The 21,377-nt window shown below is 43.4% G+C and overlaps 1 protein-coding gene across 1 annotated transcript; it reads right to left on the bottom strand.

Moving 5' to 3' along the window:
- Window positions 1–706: 706 nt before the first annotated feature.
- On the bottom strand, window positions 707–6,644 carry figla (folliculogenesis specific bHLH transcription factor). The gene is made up of 6 exons (XM_014161737.3): window positions 6,228–6,644; window positions 5,900–6,046; window positions 5,662–5,751; window positions 4,677–4,856; window positions 1,842–1,904; window positions 707–1,652 (listed from the first exon to the last, which is right to left on the bottom strand). The coding sequence occupies exons 1-5, from the start codon at window positions 6,468–6,470 to the stop codon at window positions 1,887–1,889; spliced, it is 678 nt and encodes a 225-aa protein (XP_014017212.1). The 5' UTR covers window positions 6,471–6,644; the 3' UTR covers window positions 707–1,652; window positions 1,842–1,886.
- Window positions 6,645–21,377: the final 14,733 nt, after the last annotated feature.

Genomic DNA, 21,377 nt, shown 5'->3' with positions numbered 1-21,377 from the left:
CTTACTCCACATTGTTACAGCCTAAATTCAACATTGATTAATATATTCTCACCCATCTACATACAATACCCCATAATGACAAAATTAAAACATGTTTTTAGAAATTTTTGCAGATGTATTGAAAATGAAATATATAATTTACATAAGTATTCATACCAGAGTCAATACTTTGTAGAAGCAACTTTATTAGCAATTACAGCTGTGAGTCTGTATAAGTCTCCAAGAGGTTTGCACACCTCAATTGTACAACATTTGCCTGTTATTTACAAAATTCATGAAGCTCTCCAATTGGTTGATCTGTGCTAGACAACCATTTTCAGTTCTTGCCATGGACTTAAGCAGATTTAAGTCAAAACTGTAATTCAGCCACTCAGGAACATTCACCGTCTTCTTGGTAGGTTATCCTGCTGAAAGGTGAATTAATCTCCAAGTGTCTGGTGGAAAGCACACTGAACCAGGTTTTCCTCTAGGATTTCACATGTGCTTAGCTTAATTCAGTTTAATTTTTAACCTGAAAAACTTCAGTCCTTAACAATTACAAGCATATCCATAACATGAGTCTGCCACTACTATGCTTGAAAATGGAGTGGTACTCAGTAACGTGTTGGATTTGCCCCAAACATAACACTTGTATTCATGACAAAAAGTGAATTGCTTTGCCATTTTTTTAAAATGTATTACTTTAGTGCCTTATTGCAAACAAGATGCATGTTTTGTAATATTTTATTCTGTACAGGTGTCCTTTTCACTTTGTCAATGATGTGGAGTAACTACAATGTTGATCAATCCTCAGTTCTATCACTGCCATTAAATTGTTTTTAAAGTCACTATTGGCCTTGGTGAAATCCCTGAGCAGTGTCCTTCCTCTCCAGCAACTAAGTTAGGAAGGACGCCTGTATCTTTGTAGTGACTGGTTGTATTGATACACCATCCAATGGGCAATTCAAAACTTCACCGTGCTCAAAGAGATATTCAATGTCTGCTTTTTACATTTTTACCCATCTATCAATAGGTGCCCTTTGCGAGGCATTGGAAAACCTCCCTGGTCTTTGTGGTCAAACTGTGTTTGAAATTCACTGCTTGACTGAGGGACCTTATAGATAATCGCATGTGTGGGGTACAGAGATGAAGTAGTCATTCAAAAATCATGTTAAACACTATTATTGCAGACAGAGTCCATGCAGCGTACAGTATTATGTGACATGTTAAGCTAATTTACTCCTGAACTTATTTAGGCTTGCCATAACAAAGGGGTTGAACACATTTAAGCTTTTCATTACTTATTAAAAATTTCAACAAACATAATTCCACTTTGACATTATGGGGCATTGTGTGTAGGACAGTGACAAAAACCTCAATTCAATCTAAATTCAGGCTGTAACAACAAAATGTGGAAAAAGTCAATACTTTCTAAAGGCATTGTGAGCTACTAATACCCTACTGTATATCGCTTTGCTAAATAAAAACATACAAACCACTCCATGCTTACCATTTTATTATAAGGGGCTGCTGAATATTGTAAAAATAAATAAAGTTTAACATAAACAAATCACATTATGTACCAACCAAATTCATAAAATATAATTTAACAAATACAACATCCTTCCGTCTGTTCTCGGAAGAAAAACATTCTCCCATCTGAAGCATAGCCCCTAAAATAAAAAAACATTAAAAAAAAAAAACGTTATATTTGAACAAACTTCTGTATCAAAGTGTGAAAATACCTGTGTACAACAAGCAAACTATGATTGCGTCCCAAATGGAAGCATAATCCCTACATAGTGCACTATATATGGAATAGGGTGCCATTTAGGATGCGCACATAACTCTTGTAAACCTACCTGGAAGGTATGTTGAGTCCAGGCCTGGTCTCTCTACCATTCCTCTCAGCTGGGCTGGAACATCTATAGAGAGGAAACAGTTCATACAGGGCTGTCTGCTAGCAGTCTAGACCCAAAAGACTATCACAGGTTATACACAGAGTATACCAAACATTAGGAACATGTTCCTAATATTGAGTTGCGCTAAAGTTTTCCACAGGGATGCTGGCCCATGTTCTGTCCTTGAACTGTTCTTGTCTATTAAATGTTCTGTATTATGTAATGTTTCATGTTTTGTGTGGACCCCAGGAAGAGTAGCTGCTGCTTTTGCAACAGCTAATGAGGATCCTAAAAAATACCAAATACTCCAGTGCTTCCCAATGCTGTGTCAAGTTGGCTGGATGTCCTTTGGGTGGTGGATCCTTCTTGATCCAAATCAAACTGTCACATGCGCCGAATACAACAAGTGTAGACTTTACCGTTAAATGCTTACTTACAAGCCCTTAACCAACAGTGCAGTTCAAGAAGAAAATATTTACCAAGTAGACTAAAATAAAAAGTAATACAATAAGAATAACGAGGCTATATACAGGGGGCACCGGTACAGGCTAGTTGAGGTAATCTGTACATGTAGGTGGGGGCGAAGTGACACTATGCAAACAAACAGCGAGTAGCAGCAGTTTACAAAGTCTTATGACTTGGGGGTAGAAGTTGTTAAGGAGCCTTTTGGTCCTAGACTTGGTGCTCCGGTAGCACTTGCCGTGCGGTAAAAGAGAAAACAGTCTATAACTAGGGTGATTGGAGTCTGACAATTTTATGGGCTTTCCTCTGACACCGCCTATTATATAGGTCCTGGATTGCAGGAAGCTTGGCCCCAGTGATGTACTGGGCCGATCTACTACCCTCTGTAGCGCCTTACGGTCAGATGCTGTGCAGTTGCCATACCAGCCGGTGATGCAACCGGTCAGGATGCTCTCGATGGTGCAGCTGTAGAACCTTTTGAGGATTTGGGGACCCATGCCAAATCTTTTCAATCTCATAAGGGGGAAAAGGTGTTGTGCCCTCAACGATTTTCTTGGTGCGTTTGGACCATTATAGTTCATTGGTTATGTGGACACCAAGGAACTTGAAACTCTCGACCCCCTCCACTACAGCCCCGTCGATGTTAATGGGTGCCTGTTCGGCCCGCCTTTTCCTGTAGTCCACGATCAGCTCCTTAGTCTTACTCACATTGAGGGAGTGGTTGTTGTCCTGGCACCACACCGCCAGTTCTCTGACCTCATCCCTATAGGCCGTCTCATCGTTGTCGGTGATCAGGCCTACCACCGTTGCATCGTCAGCAAAGGATCAGAGTGGCAGACATGTTCTTGCCTACTCTTAGCACCTGGGGGCGGCCCATCAGGAAGTCCAGGATCCAGTTGCTGAGGGAGGTGTTGAGTCCCAGAGTCCTTAGCTTTGTGATGAGCTTCGTGGGCAATATGGTGTTGAACGCTGAGCTGTAGTCAATGAACAGCATTCTTACATAGGTGTTCCTTTTGGCCAGGTGAGAAAGGGCAGTATGGAGCGCGATTGAGATTGCGTCATCTGTGGATCTGTTGGGGCGGTATGCGAATTGGAGTGGGTCTAGGGTGTCTGGGTGGATGCTTTTGATGTAAGCCGTGACCAGCCTTTCAAAGCACTTCATGGCTACTGACGTGAGTGCCACGGGGCGGTAATCATTTAGGCAGGTTACCTTCGCTTCCTTGGGCACAGGGACTATGGTGGTCTGCTTGAAACATGTCGGTATTACTGACTCAATCAGGGAGAGGTTGAAAATGTCAGAGAAGACACTTGACTGTTGGTCCACGCATGCTTTGAGTACACGTCCTGGTAATCCGTCTGGACCAGCGGTTTTGTGAATGTTGACCTGTTTAAAGGTTTTGTTCACATCGGCAACTGAGAGCGTTATCACACAGTCATCCAGAACAGCTGGTGCTCTCGTGCATGCTTCAGTGTTGCTTGCCTCGAAGCGAGCATAAAAGGCATTTAGCTCACCTGGCAGGGTCACGTCACTGGGCAGCTCGCGTCTGGGTTTCCCTTTGTAGTCCGAAATAGTTTTCAAGCCCTGCCACATCTGACAAGCGTCAGAGCCGGTGTTGTAGGATTCAATCTTAATCCTGTATTGACGCTTTGCTTGTTTGATGGTTCATCTGAGGGCATAGCAGGATTTCTTATAAGCGTCTGGATTAGTCTCCCGCTCCTTGAAAGCGGCAGCTCTAGCCTTTAGCTCGATGCGGATGATTGCACACAGGAAATGAGTGTTAAAAACCGGGATCGTCTGAGACAAGACACCCAGGCAGCTGTTTAAACTGAGGACTATTTCTTTCTGTAATAAAGCCATTTTGTGGGGGGAAAGAAATCATTCTGATTGGCCGGGCCAGGTGATGGCCCTGCAAAGTAATCTGAAATCAATAGATTATGGCCTAATGAATTCATTTCAATTGACCGATTTCCTTATATGAACTGTAACTCAGTAAAATTGTTGAGATTGTTGCGTTTATATTTTTGGTCAGTATAGTTGCTTTGATAAGAATCCAGTTCCATTTTTATTTTATTTTGTGTTTGTTGGCTACTGTAGTAGCCTACTGCTTTACAATTAAAGTAGTTTTCACTGAATTCATTGTCAGATATTATTTTAGGCCTTGTGATGGACAACTCTTCACAGTTAGTCAAAGACATGGTCTGGATTCCAAATGGCACCCTTTTCAATAAACTACTTTTGACCAGGGCCCATAGGGCTCACTCTGGTTAAAGTAGTGGTATAAATAGGGAATAGGTGCCATTTGGGACGACGTCTTGGTGTGTTGCATTTAGTACCATGGTCTGGTCCGGTGCCATCTGGATGATGTACTGGTAGGTCGGCATCACACAGTGGTGCAGTACCAGCCCACTCACGTCTCCATCTCCTGCTCCAAACCCTGTAGTCACCAAGGGAACAGTCATATTCACCCCGTCGGACAACTCACTACCGGACACTCCTGACACACTGTCCAGCAGCTGTGGGAGAAGAGAGGGTGAGATACAGAGAAGTTCAATAACTACTGTAATTTTTCATCTAATTTTCATCTAATTCCTTAAGTAGTGGTCACTGCAGGGTTTTGTGCCAACCCGACACGCCACTAACCCGACACGCCACTAACCCGACACGCCACTAACCCGACACGCCACTAACCCGACACGCCACTAACCCGACACGCCACTAACCCGACACGCCACTAACCCGACACGCCACTAACCCGACACGCCACTAACCCGACACGCCTTCCCTGTGGCTCAGTTGGTAGAGCATGGTGTTTGCAACGCCAGCATGGTGTTTGCAACGCCAGGGTTGTGGGTTCGATTCCCACGGGGGGCCAGTACAAAAAAATTAAAATAAACGCATGAAATGAAATGAATGAAATGTATGTATTCACTACTGTAAGTCTCTCTGGATAAGAGCGTCTGCTAAATGACTAAAATGTAAAATGTAAACAGATCTATCATACCTGATTCAACTAATCTGACCAAGACAAGTGGAAATGGGTGGGTAGTGCTGGACTGGAACAAGAACCTGCACACTCAGGTGGTCTACAAGGCCATGAATTGTGACCACTGACCTGCATATTGGTAGCCTCGTATTACCAAACTGATTACCGCTGCGCAGCAAAACAGAATGTAAGCTTGCGAGACTTCCAGTTGATTGTACGAGGTTAGCATAGTTGTTGATGGATTGTTTTAAAACCCCATAGGGGGCACACTGTACACTGATACAATAGTTCTTCACATGTAAACACAAGCAGCTATGAATGCAAAAAGTAATTACCTCATCCACCCTCCATAGATCACCACACATCCCATCAGAAGTTGCATAGTTGATCGCATTCTTCAAGAAATCAGTCTTGCTCCCATTATTCTAACAAGCAAACATTACATGTCAATATATTGAATCACTAGAGCAATGCAATTATGCCTGAAATATTGTAGCCTATTGCTGGTATGATGCATGCACCGCTAGTCTGAGCAACAACACCATTATATTAAACCTACTGTTTTATACTTACACTGTCAGAGTCCTGTAGTACAGCCACCAGTAGCTTGATGTATTCTGTGGCAGCCTTCAGCGTATCCACTTTACTGGGTTTACGGTCACGACGCATCAGTGGCACCATGCGCTTCAAACGGGAGAACATGCTGTTCATGTTTTTGATCTAATGAAGCAAATTACACAAGTCAGAGCACATACAAATTAAATAAATCAAAATGTGAGGATTTTTTGTACAATAGGCCTACTCCCACGTGACAGAGCTGCAGTATTTTGCGTCAATTTCCAAGTCAGACTTTTTGCCACTTTTTTGTTGACATGGCGCCTGGGCCTACAGCTACACTTACTCTCATTCGTTCCTTGGCGTTAACCAATTGTCTTCTCTTCACAATTTCACTCCAGTCCTCCGTGTGAACATAAAGGCCATCGTTCCCTCGTTTGAATTTAGCTATGTTGGAGTGACTTGGGAGCAAGGGCTCACCTGTTTCACTCACCAAAATGTTACCCATCAACTCACGCTCAGGGACACTCATCACCGCAGCATTAACTTCAAAGCTTTTCATAGTGATATATTTTACATGTGTGGCCATATCCGATATCTTACAGTAGATAACACAACCCAATTACATTACAATGAGGCACTTTGAAGATAAATTACCATGTGTATCGTTAATGAATTTAATCCAGCGCACACCTGTGAAGATTTACCGGTTTGTGGCTTTTCACAATCACATCCACTTAATTATGCAAAGTGTCACGTGTTTGCTATTAAGGTCATGCATATCAAAATAGTTCAGGGACATAAGTGAGCAATTCCGCGTGGTCGAAAACTGTACTTATAATGTTAGCCACTAGAGGTCAGGAGTGCTATAAAATGTAAAAAAAATAAATACAAATTTTAAAAAACCAAGAATCTACAGTTTATCACATCAGAAAAATAGTTTCAATATGACCTGGACTAGAGTGCATTGCTTTATCTACATCTTTACTAAGGTCCACAAAAACATTTGGGTGTTAAAACAAGAATGATATATGTGTGTTTTGCAATGAAGTACTTAAGTAAAATGTCATTTGAAAAAAACCCCATATAAAACTGTTTTTTGAACATTGTGTGTGTCCCTCTCTCTTTCATAGGCTACAGTCCAAATTGTTAGTGTGATTCAGAATCCTTGGGACGTCCATACCCTAAACCCTAACCTTAACCCCTACCCTAACCTTAATCATAACCCTTGCCTAACCCTAACCTTAACCCTTATACATTTTAACTTCAATGGGGTAACGTCAGAGTTGGGACATCCCAAGGATCCCGGATAGCAGTGACCCAATCCAAATGGGAGATAAGTGAGTGGATCATTAAATGAATGACATAATCCTTTTCCGGCCTGACACTGATGTGAGTCTCAATGTTTGCTCTACCTAAGATTATCACAGTAAAAGTCACCTCATGACTGAGGAATAGGCTACTGTGTATGTATAACACTATAAATATATAGTATACAAATTAAATTAAACGTTATCTCTACATGATAGCTTCCTGTGCCGAACATTTCACACTCTGTCCAACTGCACTTGGCTTTAAACTTTGGGTTATAAATAGTGAATCCTTTAATACCTGCATCACGGATTACCTAGTTTATCCTGCCGCTACCTTTATTCTCTCCTGTGCTAAGCAGTAGACAGGGAATACAACCAGAATACAGAGGAGAGGGTTAGGATACATCCAAAACCTGAACCTAGGACCGCATGACAATGTGACATCTATTTGCATTCCTGTTTACTGGCATATCTGTGTGCTGAATACAGGAACCACAGAGGCCTACGTCAAAACGGTTGCTGTTATTTCAGAGTTTCATGAGAAACGCTTCATAAGTAGAAGGAAAAGAGAAATAGAGTAAATTGATGTGCAAATACAGAGGTTAAACCTTTACATATTTGGAAACATTATTGCTGACCTTTCCTGCACTCCCTTTGGCTCATATAAAAAGGCACATTTCATTGAAAGAGTGCTTTGTCTGAATTGTGACCAATATGAACAGGGAGGGCTATGATCAGTACCGATGGCTTTTTACAATGGTTTTGCTTCTGTTAATTTAATAATGATTTAATGTGATACTGTGTGTTTTTGCTGCTTCCAAGAAAGGAAGGAACACAATATTGACAAGGGCCGCGTCTGACATGGCACTCCCTAGTGCACTACCATAGGGCTCTGGTCAAAAGTGCACTATACTGTGTATGGCCTGTTGCCATGTCAGACACAGACAAAGTCATATACTGTAGGAGGAAAAGTTTAAGATGGATAGAGAGAAACAATGAGTATGAGAATTGGCAGAACGGCCAGCACACTGCCTGAGCACTGCGTAGGTACTGACAAAGAGATAGGCATACTTCAGCCAGTAGGTTTGCATTGCTCTGATGTGACAACAGTGGCTGTGGATGTGTCATTTCTTCTGGACAATAGCTTCTATGCTGCAGTTTGGAGTTAGATCCCAATGTTCTGACCTTGTGTTTTGTTCTATTGTATTATGTGATGGAATATAGCGTTCTGATTCTCCTATTCTATAAGCAGCAGCTGACACTGAGTCACACCATTGTCTGAAGGTGATATTTATCGACATATGCTGAAAGCCCTTGTTGAAATAACAAGATCACACAAAAGCAATACTAAGACTGAAAAAGACAAAAAACAACTTATTCAAAAGAAAACAAACAGTTGGGCTTGGAGAGAACCATATAGTAGAAGAGAGATGCTGTTGCCATGACTGGAAACTGACTAAAGAAATTACTATGAAGGAAAACTTGAGACTAATTTAAAAAGCTTAATAATGTATCAGAAGAATGCAAAATGACAGAATACGTTATTACGTTATGTCATTATGGTCATTGTGAAATATGAGTGAGTCCGTTCCTCTGAAATTCTAGATGGATAAAAGGACACCTAAAGATCATTATCTGTGCGGTGATGGGCAGAGGCATATGGTGATAGGTACAGTGAGGGAAAAAAGTATTTGATCCCCTGCTGATTTTGTACGTTTGCCCACTGACAAAGAAATGATCAGTCTATAATTTTAATGGTAGATTTATTTGAACAGCGAGAGACAGAATAACAACAACAAAATCCAGAAAAACGCATGTCAAAAATGTTATAAATTGATTTGCATTTTAATGAGGGAAATAAGTATTTGACCCCCTCTCAATCAGAAAGATTTCTGGCTCCCAGGTGTCTTTTATACAGGTAACGAGCTGAGATTAGGAGCACACTCTTAAACGGAGTACTCCTAACTGCAGCTTGTTGCCTGTATAAAAGACACCTGTCCACAGAAGCAATCAATCAATCAGATTCCAAACTCTCCACCATGGCCAAGACCAAAGAGCTCTCCAAGGATGTCAGGGACAAGATTGTAGACCTACACAAGGCTGGAATGGGCTACAAGACCATCGCCAAGCAGCTTGGTGAGAAGGTGACAACAGTTGGTATGATTATTCGCAAATGGAAGAAACACAAAATAACTGTCAATCTTCCTCGGCCTGGGGCTCCATGGAAGATCTCACCTCGTGGAGTTGCAATGATCATGAGAACGGTGAGGAATCAGCCCAGAACTACACGGGAGGATCTTGTCAATGATCTCAAGGCAGCTGGGACCATAGTCACCAAGAAAACAATTGGTAACACACTACGCCGTGAAAGACTGAAATCCTGCAGCGCCCGCAAGGTCCCCCTGCTCAAGAAAGCACATATACATGCCCGTCTGAAGTTTGCCAATGAACATCTGAATGATTCAGAGGACAACTGGGTGAAAGTGTTGTGGTCAGATGAGACCAAAATGGAGCTCTTTGGCATCAACTCAACTCGCCGTGTTTGGAGGAGAAGGAATGCTGCCTATGACCCCAAGAACACCATCCCCACCATCAAACATGGAGGTGGAAACATTATGCTTTGGGGGTGTTTTTCTGCTAAGGGGACAGGACAACTTCACCGCATCAAAGGGACGATGGACGGGGCCATGTACTGTCAAATCTTGGGTGAGAACCTCCTTCCCTCAGCCAGGGCATTGAAAATGGGTCGTGGATGGGTATTCCAGCATGACAATGACCCAAAACACACGGCCAAGGCAACAAAGGAGTGGCTCAAGAAGAAGCACATTAAGGTCCTGGAGTGGCCTAGCCAGTCTCCAGACCTGAATCCCATAGAAAATCTGTGGAGGAGCTGAAGGTTTGAGTTGCCAAACGTCAGCCTCAAAACCTTAATGACTTGGAGAAGATCTGCAAAGAGGAGTGGGACAAAATCCCTCCTGAGATGTGTGCAAACCTGGTGGCCAACTACAAGAAACGTCTGACCTCTGTGATTGCCAACAAGGGTTTTGCCACCAAGTACTAAGTCATGTTTTTCAGAGGGGTCAAATACTTATTTCCCTCATTAAAATGCTAATCAAATTATAACATTTTTGACATGCGCTTTTCTGGATTTTGTTGTTGTTATTCTGTCTCTCACTGTTCAAATAAACCTACCATTAAAATTATAGATTGATCATTTCTTTGTCAGTGGGCAAGTCTCAAGGACATGCAGAGACTTTTCCTGAAGTCACTCCTGCATTGTCTTGGCTGTGTGCTTAGGGTCGTTGTCCTGTTGGAAGGTGAACCTTTGCCCCAGTCTGAGGTTCTGAGCAGTCTGGAGCAGGTTTTCATCAAGGATCTCTCTGTGCTTTGCTCTGTTCATCTTTAATCTTTCCCTCAACCCTGACAAGTCATTCTTTACATCTAATTATACATGACATTAAACATTACATTAATTTTGTCATAAACATTCTAATCATAAATATCAAGTCTATATCTCACAATGAACACAACATATACCATACATACTGTATATGTTTTTAAACAACGTCATAGGGACGTTAGTGTGGTTGTTATGTTATTCGGCATACTTAATTAAATTTTTATTATTAGTGTGCTTGTGAAGTAACACACTCATTATCCAGCATACTTCATTTGCTTATTTTACACATTATTATTCCCACTGCTCCAACCTTTTAAGATGGGAACACCAACCCAAATCAATTCGTTATCTCATAGTGGTTCAGAAATCAGACAATATAGTCAACTGGTGCTTACTGCATGGTGCAGTTGTAAGGGGTGCGTAACTGGTGGCAGTGAAGACAGACGCAGGAGAGCAGAACTAGGTAATAGCCGGAGCAGTTTAATTTAAAAACCAACGGCATAAAGAAATAACCGACATGGGTACAAAACTCGACGCGCACCAGTAAACATGTGCACAAGCACTTACAAACAAAAAATTCTACACAAAGACATGGGGGAAACAGAGGGTTAAATACACAACACTTAATGAGGGAAATGAGAACCAGGTGTGTAGGAAAACAAGACAAAACAAATGGAAAATGAAAAGTGGATCGACGATGGCTAGAAGACCGGTGACGCCGACCGCCGCCCGAACAAGGAGAGGAACCGACTGTCGTGACAGCAGTATAGTCAACTGGTGCTTACTGCATGTATACTGAACAAAAATATAAACGCAACATGCAACAATTTCTAAGATTTTACTGAGCTACAGTACATAGAAGGAAATCAGTCAATTTAAATAAATCATTAGGTCCTAATCTATGGATTTCACATGACTGGGAAGGGGCACAGCCATGGGTGTGCCTGGGAGAGCATAGGCTTGGGAGCCAGGCCCACCCACTGGGGAGCAAGGGCCAGCTAATCAGAATGAGTTTTTCCACACAAAAGGGCTTTATTACAGACAAAAATACTCCTCAGCACCCCGCCTCCTGTCCTCAGACAATCCCGTAGGTGAAGAAGCTGGATATGGAGGTCCTGGGCTGGTGTGGTTACACGTGGCCTGGGGTTGTGAGGCCAGTTGGATGTACTGCCAAATTCTCTAAAATGACATTGGAGGCGGCTTATGGTAGAGAAAATAACATTCAAATCTCTGGCAACAGCTCTGTTGGACATTCCTGCAGTCAGCATGTCAAATGCACGCTCCCTCAAAACTTGAGACATCTGTGGCATTGTGTTGTGTGCCAAAACTGCACATTTTAGAGTGGCATTTTATTGTCCCTAGCACACGGTGCAGCTGTGTACTGATCATGCTGTTTAATCAGCATCTTGATATGCCACACCTGTCAGCTGGATCAATTATTTTGTCAAAGTAGAAATGCTCACTAACAAGTTGTTTTATTTCTTTTATTTCAGCTCATGAAACATGGAACCAACATTTTACATGTTGCGTTTATATTTTTGTTCAGTATACAGTATATAAATAAACATTTATGTTCAATGTGAGAAGCAGGTACAACTGTGAGGTGGCCCAATACCATCCCCACAGGGAGGAAATACTGAAGATTCTGAAATTATGTGAAGAAGTTGTGTTTTTCACCCTCAAAGTACTGACCAATTGCATAGCAAGTGTTTCCACTTCTGAAATTTGCTACAATGTAAGTCTTGAAAGAGAAAGCGCTGTTATCTTTTTTCTTTTATTTCACATTTATTTAACCAGGTAGGCTAGTTGAGAACAAGTTCTCATTTACAACTGCGACCTGGTCAAGATAAAGCACAGCAGTGCGACTCAAACAACAACACAGAGTTAAACATGGAATAGTCAAACATACAGTCAATAACACAATAGAAAAAGTATATGTACAGTGTGTGCAAATGAGGCAAGATAAGTGAGGTAAGGCAATAAATAGGCCATAGTGGCGAAATAATTACAATTTAGCAATTAAACACTGGAGCGATACATGTGGAGAAGATGAAAGTGCAAGTAGAGATACTGGTGTGCAAAGGAACAAAAAAAATAAAAATAAAAATAACAGTATGGGGATTAGGTAGTTGGATGGGCTATTTACAGATGGGCTATGTACAGGTGCAGTGATCTGTGAGCTGCTCTGACAGATGGTGCTTAAAGTTAGTGAGGGAGATATGAGTCTCCAGCTTCAGTGATTTTTGCAATTCGTTCCAGTCATTGGCAGCACAGAACTGGAAAGAAAGGCGGCCAAAGGAGGAATTGGCTTTGGGGGTGACCAGTGAAATAAACCCGCTGGAGTGCATGCTACGGGTGGATGCTGCTATGGTGACCAGTGAGCTGAGATAAGGCGGGGCTTTACCTAGCAAAGACTTGTAGATGACCTGGAGCCAGTGGGTTTGGCGACGAATATGAAGTGAGGGCCAGCCAACGAGAGCATATAAGTCGCAGTGTTGGATAGTATATAGGGCTTTGGTGACAAAACGGATGGCACTGTGATAGACTGCATCCAATTTGCTGAGTAGCGTGTTGGAGGCTATTTTGTAAATGACATCGCCGAAGTCAAGGGTCGGCAGGATGGTCAGCTTTACGAGGGTATGTTTGGCAGCATGAGTGAAGGATGCTTTGTTGCGAAATAGGAAGCCGATTCTAGATTTAATTTTGGATTGGAGATGCTTAATGTGAGTCTGGAAAGAGAGTTTACAGTCTAACCAGACACCTAGGTATTTGTAGTGGTCCACATATTCTAAGTCAGAACTGTCCAGAGTAGTGATGCTGGACGGGCGGGCAGGTGCGGGCAGTGATCGGTTGAAGAGCATGCATTTAGTTTTACTTGCATTTAAGAGCATTTGGAGGCCACGGAAGGAGAGTTGTATGGCATTGAAGCTCATCTGGAGGTTTGTTAACACAGTGTCCAAAGAAGGGCCAGAAGTATACAGAATGGTGTCGTCTGCATAGAGGTGGATCAGAGAATCCAAGAGCGACAGCAAGCAAGAGCAACATCACTGATGTATAAAGAGAAAAGAGTCGGCCTGAGGATTGAACCCTGTGGCACCCCCATAGAAACTGCCAGAGGTCCGGACAACAGGCCTCCGATTTGACACACTGAACTCTGTCTGAGAAGTAGGCTAGGCAGTCATTGAACCAGGCTAGGCAGTCATTTGAGAAACCAAGGCTGTTGAGTCTGCCAGTAAGAATGTGGTGATTGACAGAGTCGAAAGCCTTGGCCAGGTCGGTGAATACAGCTGCACAGTATTGTCTCTTATCGATGGCGGTTATGATATCGTTTAGGACTTTGAGCGTGGCTGAGGTGCACCCAAGACCAGCTCGAAAACCAGATTGCATAGCGGAGAAGGTATGGTGGGATTTGAAATGGTCGGTGATCTGTTGGTTGACTTGGCTTTCGAAGACCTTAGAAAAGTAGGGTAGGATAGATATAGGTCTGTAGCAGTGTGGGTCTAGAGTATCTCCCCCTTTGAAGAGGGGGATGACCGCGGCAGCTTTCCAATCTTTGGGGATCTCAGACAATATGAAAAAGAGGTTGAACAGGCTAGTAATAGGGGTTGCAAGAATTTCGGCAGATCATTTTAGAAAGAGAGGGTCCAGATTGTCTAGCCCGGCTGATTTGTAGGGGTCCAGATTTTGCAGCTCTTTCAGAACATCAGCTATCTGGATTTGGGTGAAGGAGAAATGGGGGAGGCTTGGGCAAGTTGCTGTGGGGGGAGCAGGGCTGATGACCGTGGTAGGGGTAGACATGTGGAAAGCATGGCCAGTCGTAGAAAATACGGCTGCTTATTGAAATCTCAATTATTGCAGATTTATCGGTGGTGACAATGTTTCCTAGCCTCAGTGCAGTGGGCTGCTGGGAGGAGGTGCACTTATTCTCCATGGACTTTACAGTGTCCCAGAACTTTTTGTGCTACAGGATGCACATTTCTGTTTGAAAAAGTGTCAGGTTGGTGGGTGTAGCTGGTGTATAAAGTCAGGCGCAGGAGAGCAGAGATAAGTGAAACAACGCACTTTACTCGACAGCACAAAGTAAACAATTTACAAAGTGCAAAAAGAACGGTTGCCACAAAGCATGGGTGATAAACAGCACCCGGTACAAACCAGCCACAACATACCGACCTGAACAAATAACAATCACACACAAAGACATAGGGGAAACAGAGGGTTAAATACATGACCAGTAATTGGGAAATGAAAACCAGGTGTGTGGGAAAATGAGACAAAATAAATGGAAAATGACAAATGGCTAGAAGACCGGTGACGTCGACCGCCGAACACCACCCCAACAAGGAGAGGCATCAACTTCGGCCGAAGTCGTGACAAAAAGCTAGCCTTTGCTTTCCTAACTGCCTGTGTATATTGATTCCTAACTTCCCTGAAAAGTTGCATATCGCGGGGGCTATTTGATGCTAATGCAATACGCCACAGGATGTTTTTGTGCTGGTCAAGGGCAGTCAGGTCTGGAGTGAACCAAGGGCTATATCTGTTCCTGGTTAAAAAAAATTGAATGGGGCATGCTTATTTAAGATGGTGAGGAAAGCACTTTTAAAGAATAACCAGGCATCCTCTACTGATGGAATGAGGTCAATATCCTTCCAGGATACCCGGGCCAAGTCGATTATAAATGCCTGCTCGCTGAAGTGTTTTAGGGAGCGTTTGACAGCGATGAGGGGTGGTCATTTGACCGCAGACCCATTACGGATGCAGGCAATGAGGCAGTGATCGCTGAGATCCTGGTTGAAGACAGCAGAGGTGTATTTGGAGGGCAGGTTGGTTAGGATGATATCTATGAGGGTGCCAGTGTTTATGGATTTGGGATTGTACCTGGTAGGTTCCTTGATAATTTGTGTGAGATTGAGGGCATCAATCTTAGATTGTAGGGGTGTTAAGCATGTCCCCGTTTAGGTCACCTAACAGCACGAGCTCTGAAGATAGATAGGGGCAATCAATTCACATATGGTGTCCAGGGCACAGCTGGGGGCAGAAGGTGATCTATAGCAAGCGGCAACGGTGAGAGACTTGTTTCTGGAAAGGTGGATTTTTAAAAGTATAATCTCAAATTGTTTGGGCACAGACCTGGATAGTAAAACAGAACTTTGCAGGCTATCTCTGCAGTAGATTGCAACTCCGTCCCCTTTGGCAGTTCTATCTTGTCTGAAAATGTTATAGTTAGGGATGAAAATGTCAGCGTTTTGGTGGCCTTCCTAAGCCAGGAATCAGACACGGCTAGGACATCCGGGTTGGCAGAGTGTGCTAAAGCACAGAATAAAACAAACTTAGGAAGGAGGCTTCTAATGTTAACATGCATGAAACCAAGGCTTTTACGGTTACAGCAGTCAACAAATGAGAGCGCCTGGGGAATGGGAGTGGAGCTAGGCACTGCAAGCCCTGGATTAACCTCTACATCACCAGAGGAACAGAGGAGGAGTAGGATAAGGGTACGGCTAAAGGCTATAAGAACTGGTCGTCTAGTATGTTTGGAACAGAGAGTAAAAGGAGCAGGTTTGTGGTCGCGGTAGAATAGATTCAAGGCATAATGTATAGACAAAGGTATGGTAGGATGTGAATACAATGGAGGTAAACCTAGGCATTGAGTGACGATGAGAGAGGTATTGTGTCTAGAGACACCATTTAAACCAGGTGAGGTCACCACATGTGTGGGAGGTGGAACAAAAGAGTTAGCTAAGGCATATTGAGCAGGGCTGGAGGCTCTACAGTGAAATAAGACAGTAATCGCTAACAAAAAACAGCAATGGAAGAAGTCTGTTGTAGCCCCCTCATGTGGTTACGTTGGCAGACCAGTCGTGATGGATCAGCAGGGCTCCGTGTAGTAAAAGGGTCCAGGCCAATTGGAAAAATAGGTATAGTTGCCCAAGATATTGGCTGAAGGACCTCTTCAGCTGTCAGTCTGATATGCTCCAGACATTTAGCGGGCCGCGGCTAGCAGGCTAGCAGATAGGCATTCAGGGGACGTCGCGACGGAGGAGCCTGTTGAAAAATCCTCTCGGGCGGGTTACGTCGCTAGCCCAGTCGTGATGAATCGGCGGGGCTCCGTATCGGCAGTAAAAGGGGTCCAGGCCAATTGGCAAAATAGGTATTGTAGCCCAAGGAGTGGCTGATGGACCTCTTTAGCTAGCTGGGAGATGGGCCTAGCATAAGCTAGCTCCAGGCTATTTGGTGTTTGCTTCAGGACTGAGACGTTAGCCACGAGTAGCCACTCGGATAGCAGCTAGCTGCGATGATCCAAGTGAAAAGGTTCAAAGCTTCTGGAGATATGGAGAAGAAGTCAGTGTTATAATATACATTTATTATTGAATTAACCAGACAGTTGCTTTGGTTTTTGATGTTGTTACGGCTCTGTGTTACACAAAGTTTAATATTCCAATGAGGTATGTGTGTAAAGCTATTTTGTAGGCAAACTGAATGCGCACAACAGTAAACAGATGAACTCATAGATAACCTCACCTGAATACCATATTCAAAATGTATCAAAAAATTAAAACATCAGAAATGGCTAGGGTCAATTGTCCCTAGAATTTCTAAGCAAACGGCTGGAGGTAGGGCTTTCTCCTATAGAGCTCAATTTTTATGGAATGGTCTGCCTACCCATGTGAGAGACGCAGACTCAGTCTCAACCTTTAAGTCTTTACTGAAGACTTATCTCTTCAGTAGGTCCTATGATTAAATATAGTCTGGCCCAGGAGTGTGAAGGTGAACGGAAAGGCTGGAGCAACGAACCGCCCTTGCTGTCTCTGCCTTGCCGGTTCCCCTCTTTCCACTGGGATTCTCTGCCTCTAACCCTTTTACAGGGGCTGAGTCACTGGCTTACTGGTGTTCTTCCATGCCGTCCATGGGAGGGGTGCGTCACTTGAGTGGGTTGAGTCACTGACGTGGTCGTCCTGTCTGGGTTGGCGCCCCCCCTTGGGTTGTGCCATGGCGGAGATCGTTGTGGGCTATAATCGGCCTTGTCTTAGGACGGTAAGTTGGTGGTTGGAGACATCCCTCTAGTGGTGTGGGGGCTGTGCTTTGGCAAAGTGGGTGGGGTTATATCCTGCCTGTTTGGCCCTGTCCGGGGGTATCATCGGATGGGGCCACAGTGTCTTCTGATCCCTCCTGTCTCAGCCTCCAGTATTTATGCTGCAGTAGTTTATGTGTTGGGGGGCTAGGGTCAGTCTGTTACATCTGGAGTATTTCTCTTGTCTTATCCGGTGTCCTGTGTGAATTTAAATATGCTCTCTCTAATTCTCTCTTTCTGTCTTTCTCTCAGAGGACCTGAGCCCTAGGACCATGCCTCAGGACTACCTGGTATGATGACTCCTTGCTGTCCCCAGTCCACCTGGCCGTGCTGCTGCTCCAGTTTCAACTGTTCTGCCTGCGGCTATGGAACCCTGACCTGTTCACTGGACGTGCTTGTTGCACCCTCGACAACTACTATGATTATTATTATTTGACCATGCTGGTCATTTATGAACATTTTAACATTTTAACATCTTGACCATGTTCTGTTATAATATCCACCCTGCACAGCCAGAAGAGGACTGGCCACCCCTCATAGCCTGGTTCCTCTCTAGGTTTCTTCCTAGGTTTTTGGCCTTTCTATGGAGTTTTTTCCTAGGGAGTTTTTCCTAGCCACCGTGCTTCTTTCACATGCTTTGCTTGCTGTTTGGGGTTTTAGGCTGGGTTTCTGTACAGCACTTTGAGATATCAGCTGATGTACGAAGGGCTATATAAAAATAAATTTGATTTGAAGTCCGATATGCTCTGGGTTGAATTGCGCTATGCAGACTGGCAGTAGTTGTCCGGGCTAAAGGTTAGCTGATGACCGCTAGCAGTGGCTAGCTGACTACTAGCTAGTAGTCAGCAGGCAGGGTCCATACCACTTGGGGGGGGGGGGTATGTTGAAGTTAAGGTTAAGAAAAATATAAAAAAATATATTAGAAGAAAAAATATATTAAAAGGTATATACACGGGACACAACAATGCGAAGACAAAGATGCCTGACTGCTACGCCATCTTGGATTTAGAGAGCTATATGAATGGACAAAGCCATCGATCACGTGACACCATTCCTATGTGAAGACTCAACAGCGTATTGAAGCTAAATGAAGTCGGTTAAGATGGCGTTCCATGGAGACATGATCTTGATCATCAAGCATGACTGTTTATGAGTTCCTTTTACGTTATTGTCTGTAACTTTGAGAGTGAATGATCTCCCCATTCATAGCCACCCTACAATACCCTTCTTTACTTGATGGGCAACACCGTGCAGAGCAAGATAGTGCTCTTTCTCAATCATTTTTCTCTGAGGTTGTCCCAAGGCCATAACGCCCTCACATCTCACAACATTTTTTACTGTAAGTCTAGGCTAATCTAAAGACTGAAAAACATCCATGCACTCAAAATAAGCATTTCCATTTCCTGGGGAAGGGCCTTCTCCCAGATCTGCAGAGGCACACATGTGCTTTGCACCATCTCCAGCAAGTCAGCATTGTAATCTTGGAAAAAAATTGATGAATGGGACCACAATGGTCCCCAGTTCAAAACACTTCTTGGCAAATGAAGGCAGAGGTGAGCATTGAAGGTAACATTGCTCAAACCATATAAACTCTCCATCCCCGCTATGAACTGAGTGAGTGACTCTTCTGCCTCTGAGATTTGCTGTGGGGTTATATACATAGAAATGAGCAATGAAACACCATTCACAAGTTTAGGTGAATAAATTAAGTATTTCTCTGGCAAAATCCCTTTCAGAACAGGAATGCTGTAGTAGAGTAACCACATGAACCATTCATTGGCTTTCCAGTATTTTCTCTCAGTTAAGGATCTGGGAACTCTGGAAACGTTGCATGGGGGTTGGATTTCAAGGAGCACGCTGTCAACTTGTTGTAACGACCTCCCAGATGGCCCTTTAATGCTCATCACTGGAGAGGCTCTCTCAAGTGCATTTTCAACAAAGTCTTCAGTCTGGACTCGAGTTCGAGGTTCACACTCTGGGTGGTAGGAATAAACGTGAGCATGTCCCTGGCCCCTCTCAACCACTGTGCCTTTCTGAAGGCAGAATAAACACCCAAAGCTCTCCATTGAAATGTTTAAAGTTTTGGAGAAGAGGTGTGGCAACACTGTCGTTGACTAATACCAATGGAAACACCTTACTTGTTCCACACATGCCATCTGCGCTACACCAACTAAAGCCGTGTTTTTGGAGTGAAATACTTTTATCAACAAATGGTGCAAGATACATATTGATATTTGGCTTTTAAAGTCCAAACCACAATCCTACAAGCATAACATGTTTTGATCTCAAGTCTGCTGGGAGTTCGTTCACTATATACAAAAGTGGCCAAATACTTTGCGAGGAAGACTTAAACAGAGGTACACCATCACAGCTGAAAGTAAGGGAGAGAATCAGATTGTCAGGTAGAGTATTGCAACTCTTTGCAAACATCTTGTACATCTGGCCATCATAAATGTCATCATTGGATTGAGGGTTTGGTTTACTGTTTGAGTGATGATGTCAAGGGCTGGCTCGAAAAAACAACAGGAGAGGTAGAGTCAGGCGCAGGAGACAGAGAGTTCTTGACCACACTTCTTTATTCAAAGCAACTGGATGTGGTCGCCAAAAGTATAGGGGCGCAGCCCTTAAATTATTCTGCGGTGGTGTACACAATGAAAACAAACCACAGGCAGAGGGAAAAACCCAGTACACGTTCCTATAGCACAAAAAACAAGAAACACAATCACGCACAAACACATACATCCTACGCTAAACTAAATAACCCCCCCTACTAATGACTAACCCAAAACAGGTGCGTGCCTACCTAGACCTAACCAACAGAAAGTGAAACAAAAAGGGATCGATGGTAGCTAGTAGGCCGGCGACGACGACCGCCGAGCTCCGCCCGGCCGAGGAGGGGCGCCACCATCCGTCACTGTCGTGACAGATGAAGCTGTTTTCTTAGCTCATCCTGCTCAATGAGGGCTCCCGAGTGGCGCAGTGGTCTAAGTCACTGCATGCTAGAGGCATCACTACAGACCCTGGTACAATTCAAGGCTGTATCACAACTGGCCGAGATTTGGAGTCCCATAGGGCGGTGCACAATTGGCTCAGCGTCGCCGGGGTAGGCCGTCATTGTAAATAATAAGTTGTTCTTAACTGATTTGCCTAGTTAAATAAATAAAAATTTGATTGCACAGCAGTGCTTCAAGGGTTAAGAAAATAAAGTAAATCCCCTGTTTCATGTGTCCTGTTAAAATCATGAGTTTCATTGCAATACACGCCGTCATCCTTCAGTTCCATTGTGAGGGCACAATTTACACAGACGTCATGGAATTGAATGTAATCCTTAAAATCACCTACATTCTTGAATATTTACCAGTGACGGCATTTATGACTCTTAAGGTATCCTCAAGTGCTTCATCTGTTAAGCTGTGTTTTAACTTTTAATCAAGCAGCATCCAATTAGTGTTGGTTCATGGAGATCTTTACTTTGCCCCTGGCCTGCACAACTGTTTTGTTCCCCATTAAATCCATCTGGGAAATCCAGTCAGTCCTCCATTCCTCCCTTCATTTGTGTCCATAATTTGTCTTTTACTGCCTGCATCTTGGTATTCTCCTCCAACATCACCTTGTTATTGTCCTTGGGAGCCAGTGTCTGTGTATTTTCCTGTAGGTCTACAGTGGACCTGAAAATCTATGTAATTGATATAATCGAACAATGAACAATGTAAATCT

The sequence above is a fragment of the Salmo salar genome, chromosome 20, assembly GCF_965601325.2.
Source record: "Salmo salar chromosome 20, fSalSal1, whole genome shotgun sequence".
Lineage (NCBI taxonomy): Eukaryota > Metazoa > Chordata > Actinopteri > Salmoniformes > Salmonidae > Salmo > Salmo salar.
This window is presented reverse-complemented; position numbering and strand designations above follow the sequence as displayed.

What these genes read in the sequence shown, in the direction of transcription:
- figla (XM_014161737.3), bottom strand. Translation starts at nt 6,470, where the DNA reads ATGGCCACACATGTAAAATATATCACTATGAAAAGCTTTGAAGTTAAT. An exon ending in ACGCCAAGGAACGAATGAGA is followed by an intron (nt 6,047 to 6,227) that starts GTAAGTGTAGCT and finishes TTGCTTCATTAG; the next exon opens with ATCAAAAACATGAACAGCAT. An exon ending in TACTACAGGACTCTGACAGT is followed by an intron (nt 5,752 to 5,899) that starts GTAAGTATAAAA and finishes TTTGCTTGTTAG; the next exon opens with AATAATGGGAGCAAGACTGA.